The sequence below is a fragment of the Danio aesculapii genome, chromosome 19, assembly GCF_903798145.1.
Source record: "Danio aesculapii chromosome 19, fDanAes4.1, whole genome shotgun sequence".
Taxonomy (NCBI): domain Eukaryota; kingdom Metazoa; phylum Chordata; class Actinopteri; order Cypriniformes; family Danionidae; genus Danio; species Danio aesculapii.
In genome coordinates, this window is record NC_079453.1 from 22,133,141 (window position 1) to 22,147,034 (window position 13,894).

Below are 13,894 nucleotides of genomic sequence, written 5' to 3' on the forward strand. Positions count from 1 at the left end.
AATCCCCAAATACAGGTGTGAAAAACTTGTTGCATCTTTGCCAAAAAGACTCATGGCTGTATTAGATCAAAAGGGTGCTTCAACTAAATACTGAGCAAAGGGTTTGAATACTTAGAACCATGTGATATTTCAGTTTTTTTTTTTAATAATCAGCAAAAATGTCAACAATTCTGTGTTTTTCTGTCAATATGGGGTGCTGTGTGTACATTAAAGAGGCAAAAATATATATATTTTAGCAAATGGCTGCAATATAACAGAGTAATTAAAGAGTAAATTTAAAGGGGTCTGAATACTTTCCGTACCTGCCGTATTGCCCAGCCTCACCACACAGATCTACATAGACTTATGGGTTGTAATAGTTGAATGCCTGATGACTTGCTTTAAACATTTCTGTAACACATTTTTTGTTTTGTTTAGAAGACCATTCTTAAACAGCTGCATTACACACTGCATGAAAGATAATGTTTAAAAAAAGCATAATAGGAAAACTTGAACACAAAATAAGACCCACTGAAGTGACCATGCTGACCTGTTGGATGACTTTGACCAGGTCTTTGAGAACCTGTCGCCGTTTTCTCACATCCTTGTTGGTGATGACAGCTGTGGTCAGGTAGCGGAGTATGTGGGGGCACATGGTCTGAATTGCATTAAGGTACCTGGTGGAAAATACATAAAATTAATCAGTAACACATAAATGATGTACTTGAATAAAATTATAACTGGCTTAATAACTAACATTCCAGTAAAAAATAGATATATATTTTCAGTTCATCAGTCATTTCGTTTAATTTTTTTAAGAAAGAGGTACTGATGAAACGTGCTTACTATTTATTCAGCCTTGGCGAGCCAAAAAAAAGTGCAGAAATTTAACATGTAATAAAAATGCAAAAATAACTAAACATTACACACAAGCACACATTACCCACATTTTATAGATTTAATAAACTGGAAAGAGTGCTGGGTGAGTATATTTAAAAAAGTAATTAATTACAATTACATCATTAAAATGTATTTAAATCAAATTTAGAATTACTTTGTCTCAAAAGTAATTCAGTTACTCATTAAGTAATTTATTATACATATCCAAATCCCGATCCGTTTCAAAGTATTGACAACATATTTTATACATAACATTTACTGTCACTCTTAATAATGTTTAATTTTAAGACAAAACTAATATTCTTCAGTTAAAAAGTCGGGTGACTATGCAAAGTTATCAGAATAACAAAAAGTATTTATACACAATTATTTATGCTGTTCTATGAATTTATACCATATATTGTCATGAACTAATTTCATTCAATTTATATTTTCTTAAGCATGTGTTATAGTCTTTAGTCAGGAAAATATATTTGTAAAACAACAAAATACAAATACTACACATTCTGAATTGATTAATACAGAAGTGTTAAATTTATATGGAGTAGTTAAGGCAACCTAGGCAAGTACATTACCTAAAAATGAAAAGCAACCCCTTACTTCACTTTTTCAGCGGAAAAGTAATTGAATTACAGTAACTAGTTTTATAAGTAGATTATAACTAATTACACCCAAAACTGACTGGAAAACATATTTAATCAAAAGGAACAAGCTGCACTTACAATATATTAAAATACAGAAGTTATTTTAAATGAAAAATGTACAAATATTGTTATATTCCAGTGTGTTTGATCAAATATTTTAAGGATGCAGGATATATCAGTGACCATATCAATATCAGCTACCAAATGTTTTTATTTTTTAATTTTTAACTGCCTGATAACAAAATTTGGCCCATATTTTTAAGCCGATAAACTATGTATTCATTCCACTGGTTTAACCACTTCATGGGCTTGTTGTCTGACACAATTTTTATTTTACTGGTATTTTGATCGATCACACCGAACGCGCTTTTTGCATTGAGAGGCTCATCTTTTATGGTTTACTAATGGCCACTAGCGTTTTGCGTGCTGCTTATGCGCCCTGCATACCTCGCGTTTCAACCGCCTGCTGCGCCTCACGTTTTTGCCGTTGCGCGCTCACAGGTGAAAAAAGTCTTGAGTCGAAAAAGTGCACTACTTCACTCCCGTGACGTATTAATAAAAATCAAATACAAGCAGAGGCAGGGTTTCTGTTGAGGTGACAGCAGTGTTTGTGTTGTCAAAATGACTACAGAGACTTTTGAAGATAGAGGAGAGACTAGTGGTTGCTGTTTTGAGATATCCAGAGCTGTATGACTTTACAAATCTTGAATATCACAATATTATTCAGGGCTCAACAATAAGGACTCCCCGTTGGTCCAGGGCCAGTGTTAGAAATGCTTGGGACAGTAGACAGGATTATTACTGGCCCGACTGGGCCAGTGCTGCCTTGTCACTAAAGTTTCATTTTTAATTAATGCAATCTGTTTGTTAATCGCGTGCAAATACAGTCTTAGAATTGAGAAACAGTTTGTGCTTTTAAGCTTTTAAGTGCTACCTTCTCTGTGATGTCATGAATGTCATGTTGCTTTTTGGTTCCTCTTATCTGACTGGATGTTGTGAGCACGCTATTTTTTTCTGTAACCTGGTAACAGCCAGTACAGCAAAAAGAGAGCAGCATACAGTAGCAGCAACATCAAACTATGAGGCTAAAAGGAAACATCTGTTTCTGTACATTTAAATGGGAACAACACAACGAAATAAATTGCTTTGCACAGTTTGCCATCAGTTTGGCAAATCAGACACCTATAATTTAGAACTGCAATAAAAAACCTGCACATTTTCCATACTGATATTTTTTTTTGCATAAAACTTTGAATTTTGCTCATTAGCATTTTTTAAGTGTTTAAATTCGAGATTCACAGATCTTAGATCTTATTTTTGCCACATTATTTAAAATATGTGGCTAAGAAATAGCTATTAACTTAGGGTCAGTGAAAATGTTGGTAGGGCAAGTAAAAATCTCAACCATTGGCCAGATTCTCGTTCAGTGTAATCGGCCTCTTACTCTAGCACTACATTCTCTGAGCACAAACAATTTACTTTGTATAACTAGCACTTCTGTGTGTATTGCCTACACTTGTTGAATCGCTGAATGCCTCCTCAATTGTAAGCCACTTTTGACAAAAGCATCTGCTAAATGACTAAATATAGAATGTAGCATATAAGCTATCGGCCTCCAGATCTAAAAGTTATCAGTCAAAAATTCCATATCAGTGCATCCCTTAAATAAATGATTTACAAAAACTTCAACTACAGGACAGACCACAACATTTGAGCTATTACACAACATTATATTCAGTGTAAAAAATGCGTTTATACTCACTTTATATTCTGCAATGGCTGATTCTGTTATATTTTGTAATCATTAGTAAAATAATACTCAAAATACAAACTAACAGCAATTACAAACCATGCAGTGATCATTGTGTAAACAAAATCAGCTTTGATTGGTTCCTGTTTTAACATTTCAACACTGTGGCCTTCAAACCCTTAACAGAGCGTGTCATTTTCAAAGTGCTCAGACTGAGCGCCGCTCATTATATGGTCACGCACACATGCACTGTTCCCCCTAAAAATGTAACACTTTCAAGAGCAAATCTCATTAAGGATGAATTTTCCAACTGCCCTCCCTGTAATAATTGCTGTAAAGCACGTGTTATATTTGCATCAAGTCCTTTTAGCGAGTGACAACAAAAATGTTATGCAAATGTGGTGTCGCAGTTCTTCATTCTTTAACGAGCAAAACTAAAGCGCTTGTTGCAGCAGAAAAGGGAAAAGCAGAAAAGCAGAAAGGCAAAGCTGACTTTTTAGAAGCCATTATTCCAATCTTCGATGTCAAACGATCCTGTATAAATCATCTCAATATGCTGATTTGCTGCACAGGAAATATTTCCCACAATAGAGTATATAATAATTGTTGTTTGTTACTGTTATGCTTTTATTCCCCAAGATTCCTTGAAGAATAAATACAAGAACTGCGTGTATTTGACATCTCAGTATCATGTACATTTTGTTTTGCCATTATAAATTGTTCTACAAAAAATATGTATACACACACAGTTTACTGTTACTACTACATGTTTATAGTTATACTTAATGGATCTCTAAATGGATCTCGAATGAAAATTCTATAAAGTGTATAGATATTTTTTAATAAAAGTTTAACATACCAAAAAAACTTGTCAGGCATATTTAAAATAAATAAATAAATAAATAAATATGATCCCAATTGAAAATATATGTTAAACAAAAATATTAAAGGGGTACGGTCCACGATGGTCTTTTTAAGGTTTGATTGTGTTTATGGGGTGCAAAACAATGTGTGTTCGTGATTTATTTGTAAAAAATCACGTTATTTGTTCACATATCTTACCTTCATTTTATACAGCTAATGAGCTAACATGGAAACGACCATCATATTTCCTGGTTCCTCCTATAAAGCTGCCCTCAAAGGGCTCTGATTAGTCAGCAAACCTAATGTGCTGTGATTGGGCTTAACACTTACGTCACCAGGAAATGTCATGCCTTTCTTGCATGCTGTCTGTCAGACTGTTATGGCAAGCTGTTTTAGCATTAAATACCCCTTGCCGTACAATATTTATGGATAGTCAGAACAAAGGTTTAAATGCTAAAACGGCTTTAAATAATGTCAGTGAGGCCGTATCAGTTTGAGCCTGAGTCAGATACAGAAAATGAAGAGGACACCGCTGAACCCATGCAAACGCAGCTCTTGCGAGATGTTTCTGAATGGTATGTTTTTTTTTGTTCATTGGTAAGAGGAATGTGGTCAATCCGACAGCATTTCATTTCAGCATCCCATACTAGCGTATATAGGAAATGGTACATCAAATCTATTAATATAAAAAAAATGTATTAATAAAATTTGAAAAAAGTGGGGCAGTGGGGCAGTAGGTAGTGCTGTTGCCTCACAGCAAGAAGGTTGCTGGTTCGAGCCTCGGCTGGGTCAGTTGGCGTTTCTGTGTGGAGTTTGCATGTTCTCCCTGCCTTCGCGTGGGTTTCCTCCGGGTGCTTCGGTTTCTCCCACAGTCCAAAGACATGTGGCACAGGTGAGTTGGGAAGACTAAATTGTCCCTAGTGTGTATGGATGTTTCCCAGAGATGGGTTGTGGCTGGAAGGACATCCGCTGCATAAAACATGTGCTGGATAAGTTGGTGGTTCATTCCGATGTGGCGACCCTGAATTAATAAAAGGACTAAGCCAAAAAGAAAATGAATGAATTTTAAACCTAAAATCATCAAGCTTATATTTTTGCAGTCTGCAAATTAATTCACTAATAAATCAATCAATAAATTGATCAAATTGCTCAACCTGCAGTGAACAACAAATATATTTACACATTCATTCCAGTGGTGTCTAATACAATATTACTGATGGCCGATTGTCAAAACAGTTATTGACATTTACATTAACATTAAACCGTGAAGTTATACAAATGAGTCAAATAATTTGTTAGTCAAATTAATTTACTAGGGATGCACTGAAAATTCAGCCACCGAATATTTTCTGACAAAATTGATAATTTATGCATGGGTCCCATTTAAATAAACTCTCTCAAACTCTCTTATCTGTCTGTATGAGTCTCAATCCCCAGAAGTGATAACCCATTGTTGCAATGTGCTGTAGGAATGCAAATTATCATATGCATTTGTTTATATGTCTTTTCCACCAAAGAAGGCTCACACAAATTCCAAAGGCAGATGAGGGCCTGGTGTGTGGACTTTGGGGGTTTTACGATGTGGTCACATGTTGATTGGTCAGTTTGAATGTCTCAGCATTTGGGCTTTAGTCACGTGGTCAAGAAAGATACAAAATAGGTGGTAAAACGCTGCTCTGTCTCTTTTCCTGGCCTGTCTTTTTCCTGGTCTGCGCTCTCCTCCTCTGCTCCTCTCCTCCTCTGGAGTCTATCTTCTCTGCCTATGAGGCCTACTTGCTCTCTTAGTCTCTCCCTCTCCCTGTCTCTCCTTCTACTTCTGTTAACTTTATTTTAATTTATGCTGGGTACAATTTATATCATATGTTTTATCATTTCATATTTTATAATTTTATACAGTTATTTTGTAACTAATTCAGTTGTAACCATAGAGAATTATTGTCATTAAATCATTTCATTATCAAGTATTTGTAAATTACTTTTGATTTAACATCAATATATAATTGCTCCATATTGCATACAATACAATCACATAATATCAACGCTCTCACATTTATAGCTATTAATACTGCCCTTATTTCCGTTTTTGGTATAAGATTGCAGAAGAATGGTTTGACTAGAATGTACAGTTTTCTACCATCATGCTGATAACTTTTTAGTCATTCGGCAGAACTACAGTTCGAACCGCTGTGGTTAAAACCCGTTCTTACAGAGCTAAATAAATATTTTCATAGTTTGTAATTGATTGATTTATTTTTTGAAACTTTAATATTAATGAATGCAATTGCTATACCTTGATTTTAGTGAGGTTAGTACACAGTCATAGCCATAAATGCAATGGTACTAATAATTGGCATCATTTTTTGCTGTGTTTCGATTTTGGCCTTGGTTTGCTCTTTTTTTCACTTTCAGCCACAAATTTTCATTTCGATGCAGTCCTATAATTTACCAAGTGTATGTTTATTCATGCACCCCTCCGATGTATTATTCATATGAACAATCAGCTGTTTTTGCAATAAAAGAGAGGACTTATCTGTCATTCTACTCACTGGGGCTGATAGAGGAAGAGCTCGATGATGTTGTCTCTGCCTTTGGGGTGGTTAAAGAAGACAAACAGTGACCAGTGTATGAGCCACGTCCTCTGCTGCAGCGACTGAAGAGGCGAACTCACAGACTGAATCATGCAGCGAAACAAAAACATGCTTTCATTCAAAACATGTCAACACCGCTTTAGCCTTATGTCATATAGTAGATTCCAGTTACAATCCAAGCATGGATTACCAAAGCAAACAGGGTCGCAGTAAATCCAAACACATCTATTTTTTTAACTGGATTGCAAATAAATGCCAGGCATTACATGTCAAAGCTGATGCAATGTAAATGCCATCGCGGTCAGTTGTGTGTACGATTGATCTAATGCCTGATGTCTGCTAAAGGTCTGTTGTATGGGAGCTCAAAGGAACATCGACGGTGCAGCAAATTAACCAGGGAGCAGAATATTGGATTTCTTCTGATGAAATACAGCATCAAAGTTTCTATTAGACAGAGGTGAATGTTGAAGACTGGTGGACAGACATACGTTGTTGTCAATGGTCTCTCGTAAGCGGGTCAGGTCCTCCATGGCTGCCTCCCAATTCTGCATGAGGATTTCCGATGCCAGTTTGCCCCACAGAGAGCTCAGAGCGTTCCTGTCTGTGGAGGGAACCTGGATCATGAAAACCAGACCATGAGTTTTTCTCCACATTTCCCAAGTTAAACGTAATTTCTAATATCATGTTCACCTCTCTCATATCTATGCAAACTTATTGTCACTTTAGCATTGATGCAAAAAGCATTGACACATTTTTTTTGTGTAGGAAATTGTATTAAACATATAACTCATTTTCCAGTCAACATTTGAAGTGGAACAAAAGGTTTTTAAAAACCTAAGACAAGAATAGGTGCTGTGAATGGTTTTAGAACAGCATTGTCCTAATTTTAACCCTTAAAATTTTTAATCCTACTGTATTATTCAAAAATACTACACTTTTGTTATGTTTTTGCCCTATTATAATGACATTTTTTTCATTGCAAAGCCATGACACCATTTAATTATGCAATTGTTAAAATGATGGTTGTTTTCCCTGTTGTATAATTTGTAATTTTATTGTTGATCATCAGTTGGCACCATTAACCCTTTAGATAGGCTAAAATAATTAGTCTTCTTGTAAATTTGTAATTATTTAAAACAATATTTCCCATGTGCTGTTTAACAGAGAGCTTTTTTCAGCACATTTTAAAACTAATACTTTAAAACTTTTTCAACACATTTTAAAAGGTTTAATAACTAATTGGTTTGGTCTTTGGCATGAAGACAGAATAACTTTTTTCTTCTTATTTTGCAAGATGCTAGTATTCAGCTTAAAGTTGATTAAAGGCTTAACTAGGTTATAAAGTTGATTAGGCAAGTTATTGGACAGCAGTGGTTTCTGTAGCCAATTAAATATTTCTTAAGGGGGCTAATAATATTGACCTTAAAAAGTTCTTTTAATTCAGCCAAATTAAAAGAAATAAGAGTTTCTATAGAAAGAACAAAACACATTTTAACAAATCATTTAAAAAATGTCCTAACTCCATTAAACATCAGTTTGGGAAATATTTTAAATAGAATTAGCAAAAATCTGAATAAAAATTGTCTTTTGCCATTTTTGCATAAAATGACAATTGGTTAAATGGTAAAAAAAAAAATAAAAAAATTCTGCCATGTTTACTGCATTTTTTAGACAAAAAATTGGCAATGTTTAGAAATTTAGAAGATCTATAAAGACAATATATGGTGAAATATTCCTGATTTGCAGTCATAACTGCAGTGAAAAATTTGTTATTTTGACCAAATGTCATTTTCAACTATTCCATAAGAAAAAAATGTAAAATGTAGATTTTGAAAACAACAAATAATAGCATTTTACTGAAACCCACACCTAGAAAATCCAGAGACACTGAGAGTTTTTAAGTGGTCTCTTAATTTTTCCTATAGCTGAATATTTCCACACATACATTTAATAATACGCTTTGATAATATAAGCCTTATGTTTATATATATTTCAAGTGATATTTAAAGGGGAAAGCAAATGTTCACAGAATTTAACTTCATTTTCTTTTGGAGAAGGTTTTATTTGTTTTATTTTGGCCAGAATAAAAGCATTTTATTTTAATTTTTTTTTCAAAATTATTAGCCTCCTTAAGCAAGATATTTTTTTTTCAATTGACTAGAGAACAAAATTTCTGTTATACAACGACTTGCCTAATTGCCCTAATTTGCCTAATTAACCTAGTTAAGCCTTTAAATTGCACTATACGCTGACTACTAGTATCTTGAAAGATATCTAGTAAAATATGAAGTACTGTCATTATTATGGCAAAGACAAAATAAATAAGTCATTATAAATAATTTATTAAAACTATTATATTTGAAAAAACCTTCTTTCCTTTTATCCTTTATACCTTGGTGATAAAATGAAAAATAATTAAAGTCTAACAGGAGGGCTAATAATTCTGACTTTTATTGAGGGAGAAAGTCTGTTTTGTTACACTAGAACAGGGGTCACCAAACTTGTTCCTGGAGGGCCGGTGTCCTGCAGATTTTAGCTCCAACCCTAATCAAACACACCTGAACAAGCTAATCAAGGTCTTACTAGGTATTCTTGAAACAATCAGGCAGGTGTGTTGAGGCAAGTTGGAGCAAAACCCTGCATGGACACCAGCCCTCCAGGACCGTGATTGGTGACCCCTGCACTAGAACATTAGTTTTGAGGTTGTTGTTTAATAAAAGTATATATATATATATATATATATATATATATATATATATATATATATATATATATATATATATATATATATATATATATATCTAAACTCCATTTGAAAAAAAAAATTAAATAAAAAAAATTTAAGATATAATGAAAAAAGTAAAGCTATTTTTTTTGTGATGTTGTCTGTTCAACAACCTCTCAAAACACCAGAAGGTATGGTTACTGGTTGTTTTGCTCAGGTAAATTACTAAAAATAAAAGCTGTTAATGCACTCAGGGATGAAACTATTTAATGTATTCCAACCTTTTCCCTAAGGCTGTAATTTCAGAGTCTATTTCACACTTCACAAATCAAATTAAACAAACAAAAAAACCTGAATGAAACATTAGTGGTCTTGCTTACAAGCACGCGGAAAAAGTAGAGATACTCGGCGGCTCCAGAGTAGTTTCCGCACTCATACTGAAACTTGGCATAGCGGTAAAGTGTATCCAGATATTCCTGACGAAACTGAGAGAAGAGAAATCACAGATAAAGATGAAAAAATAAATAAATAAGTGGTCAACTAGCTACTCTTAAAAGCTATACATTTATAAATAAAATCTACAATAAAAATATATAAATAAAATTATCTAAAATATATAATACAAATATTTTAATAAATAATGTAACTTAATCAATTAATTTAATATAAAATATAATTAAAATAAAATAAAATGTTTGAGATGTGTTGGAAAACTTACACTATGTTTGTCTGCTAAATATTCAAACAGCATCCTCCCATCTCTAAGAAAAAGCACAAGTGCGTTAAAGTAGTGACTTTACAATTAGGCAACTCCACAGTCTAATATGTTATATTTTACAGTAATAAACAGTATTATGTTAGCAGTAGACCTGGTGGACTGCATCTGTCTCTGAGTCTCTGGATCTTCAAACATCTTCACTATGGGTTCCGTCTCAGACTGGAGCTGCTTTAGCTGGGCCACCACTGTGGTTCTTTTCTCCCTCAAGGCTTTCAAAAAAGAAAAATTATTACACTTCATGACTGAATAGCAATTAGTGCTCCACAGTGCATCATAAAATTATTGTTATTGCTAAAATACTATATGCAATAAATATATAGCAGATATGTGTGATAAATAGGGCAGTAACTAACAATAATTTTGATAGTTTGATTGTTTTTTCAAATAATTGATACTTTTTTAGTTTGATGTTTTGATGCTTATAACTACACTCAAAAAATATTTTGCTGCTGGTTCAAACTACTAAAATAAAATGAGCTGAATCAACACAATTGTTAAGTTTTTTGTGACATTTTAATTGTTTCATGTTCAATCCACTTACATTTTTTTAAAAGAAAAAGGAAAAAAAAAGGTAAACAAAGTAAACTTAACATGTAACATTTGAATTGTTTTTAGGTCATTGTTTAATAGAAGTATATAATTTTTCCAAAAACTCCATTTAACTACACTCAAAAAAATGTTTTGCTTCTGGTTCAAACTACTTAATTAAAATGAGCTTATACTTATGTACATGTGATTTTTCAGGTTTTTTATTTTTAATAAATTTGCAACAATTTCAAAAAATCTTTTTTATCCTACTTTATGTCTAAATTTCATTATGCGGTATTGTGTGTAGATTTTTGAGGAAATAAATGAATTTACTCCATTTTGGAATAAGGCTGTAACATAAAAAAATGTGGAAAAAGTGAAGTGCTATGAATACTTTCCGGATACACTGTATGTTTATATTCTATAATAGTACACACATTTTGATGAATTATGTCATTCTTTCAATATTAAGGATTGATTAAAAAAAAATATATCCTTATTATTAATATTAAAAACAGTAATATTAAGGATTGTTAAAAAAAACAAAAAAACATTTAGCCCTACAAATTAGGATACACTTAAATTAGGTGAAAAGAAAAAAAAACTTACTGTGTGGAATTTCTTTGTCATGATAGAGGTTTTTATATACATCCATTGCAAAGTCCACCATGTTTGTTTCGCTGAGAAGATCCAGCTTGCCTTGGAGAAGTTCTTTTTCATTGTAGATCTGAGAAGACAATTAATTTCAGATTTAATAAAACTATCCTTAGGAAGTGAAGTGAAGTAGAAGTGAAGTAATTGAACAGTTAGAATTGTGCAGCATGAAAACAGAAAACAGACATGCATCAAAACCAGTGTAATAAAATATTAAACTTACACCAAAGGTCTAAAATGTTGAATACATAACTTTAGTGTTTTTGAAAGACACCACGGCTGCTTTTATTTGCACCATTATAGTAAAAACAGTAGCAATTGTATTACATTTTTTAAGACTGTTTTATTGTTTTAATGATATGAATATTACGTTACAGAAACAATTAACTGAGGTAAAGTTGGTTTTATATTCGTACATTCGTTCAGGAACAACTTGTGACACGCTCCTTGTATTGTTTACAACAAGTATGACTTCAAAACAACAGTAGCACCATTTAATTGACTGTAAACAATGTTGTACTTTGATAGTCATTGACTGCTAATATAATTTCACTGTTTAGAATTTGCAAATAATACATTTCTGAAATGATTTTATTAAAGAGAAATGTGCGAATATAAAACCAACTTTACCACAATAAACAATTACTCCAATCTCCAATGTTATTACTGAAACATTATATTAATTTAGTAGTTTCATATATACAACAATTATACAATGTTATTATGCCACTGTTATTACACAGTAACATAGTGATGTGCTGATGTCCCTGGAAACACAAAGAAGAATTTGTGCTAGAAAATGTTTAATGCTTTAAATAAAAACTGATCTGTCAAAACAGCAATAAATATAATGGTCTAAAGATGTCATCCCTGTTTTAGCATGGGATGAGAAAACTAAATTATTTATCTCAATCAGCTAACTAACGGTATTCGCCACACTTGCGATGTGTAAGTTTGCTATTTCCGATCAATTATATACGAGTGAACTACGATGTATATACTGTATAGTGTATTTTACACATTACCTCTTTTACCGAGAGGAATTCCAGCAACGGAAAGACCAAATGCCGGTCTAAAAAATGAGCGATCCTGGTAGTCAGATCATACTCCGCCATTTTGGAAATGAGAAGGAAAAAACTTTATTTCAACACTGATGCAAACATTGAGATGCTGCTGTTTCACACGCACACTTACACACACACACACACGCACGCACGCACGCACGCACACACAGGGATTCGTCCTAAATTCGTCCTAAACCGATATATATATATATATATATATATATATATATATATATATATATATATATATATATATATATATATATATATATATATATATATATATATGTTTGATGACGATAAAGAATGGCATCATTGTTATTATTTCTTTAATTATTATTTTAATGATTAATATAAGTAAAAAAAATTAAGTTATTAAGTTATAATTATATTTTTTTAATTTTGAACAGCATAATAAATAATTAAAATATTTATAAATATAATGATTGATGACAATAAGGATTGGCAATCTTATTATTATTATTATTATTATTATATAGTTATTATTAATTTTTAAATCATTATTATTATTTATTATTGAACAGCATAATAAATTATTAAAATATAAATATAATGTTTGATGACAATAAGGAATGGCAATATTATTATTATTATTAAGTTATAATTATTATTTTTTTTAATTTTGAACAGCATAGTAAATTATTAATATATATAAATATGATGTTTGATGTCAATAAGGAATGTCAATATTATTATTATTATATAGCTATTATTATTATTATTATTATTATTAATAATAATTATTATTATTCATTCATTCATTCATTCATGCATTTATTCATTTTCTTTTCGGCTTAGTCCCTTTATTAATCCGGGGTCGCCACAGCGGAATGAACCGCCAACTTATCCAGCACATGTTTCACGCAGCAGATGCCCTTCCAGCTGCAACTCATCTCTGGGAAACATCCATACACACTTATTCACTCTCATATACTACAGACAATTTAGTCTACCCAATTCACCTATACCTGGACTGTGGAGGAAACCGGAGCACCCGGAAACCCACGCGAATGCAGGGAGAACATGCAAACTCCACACAGAAACGCTGTCTGACTAAGCCGAGGATCGAACCAGCGACGCTGGGAGTAAACTACTTCGAACTATTTAAAAGTTTCATATTTTGATTTCTTCTTTTTGTATCAAACAGGATACAAATCTACTTATCTATTTACAGTTATTTTAAAGTTCTGTTTCATGTTGTAGCCATCACCTACATTTCATAGCCTAATATTGTTGGTATATCCCTAAACCCTTGTGGTCCTATCATACACCTCACAATAAGGCGCAAAGATGTGTTTCCAAGACATGTTGCTAGTTTCAGCCCAACAAACAGAAGCAATACTCACGTCATCTCCATCATTGTTGAATGAGACGCCGAACGGTCTGTTGAAATTTAAAC

The 13,894-nt window shown here is 32.6% G+C and overlaps 1 protein-coding gene across 1 annotated transcript in view; it reads right to left on the minus strand.

The window, feature by feature from the left end:
• Nucleotides 1–12,525, minus strand: part of eif3eb (eukaryotic translation initiation factor 3, subunit E, b) — a 29,407-nt gene extending 16,882 nt beyond the window's left edge. The window contains exons 1-8 of the mRNA XM_056480194.1: nucleotides 12,436–12,525; nucleotides 11,366–11,483; nucleotides 10,320–10,437; nucleotides 10,169–10,211; nucleotides 9,831–9,935; nucleotides 7,214–7,339; nucleotides 6,684–6,808; nucleotides 530–656 (exon numbers count right to left, since the gene is read on the minus strand). Of these exons, the coding sequence (XP_056336169.1) occupies nucleotides 530–656; nucleotides 6,684–6,808; nucleotides 7,214–7,339; nucleotides 9,831–9,935; nucleotides 10,169–10,211; nucleotides 10,320–10,437; nucleotides 11,366–11,483; nucleotides 12,436–12,525 (852 nt within the window). The remainder of the gene's footprint in view (nucleotides 1–529; nucleotides 657–6,683; nucleotides 6,809–7,213; nucleotides 7,340–9,830; nucleotides 9,936–10,168; nucleotides 10,212–10,319; nucleotides 10,438–11,365; nucleotides 11,484–12,435) is intronic.
• Nucleotides 12,526–13,894: the final 1,369 nt, after the last annotated feature.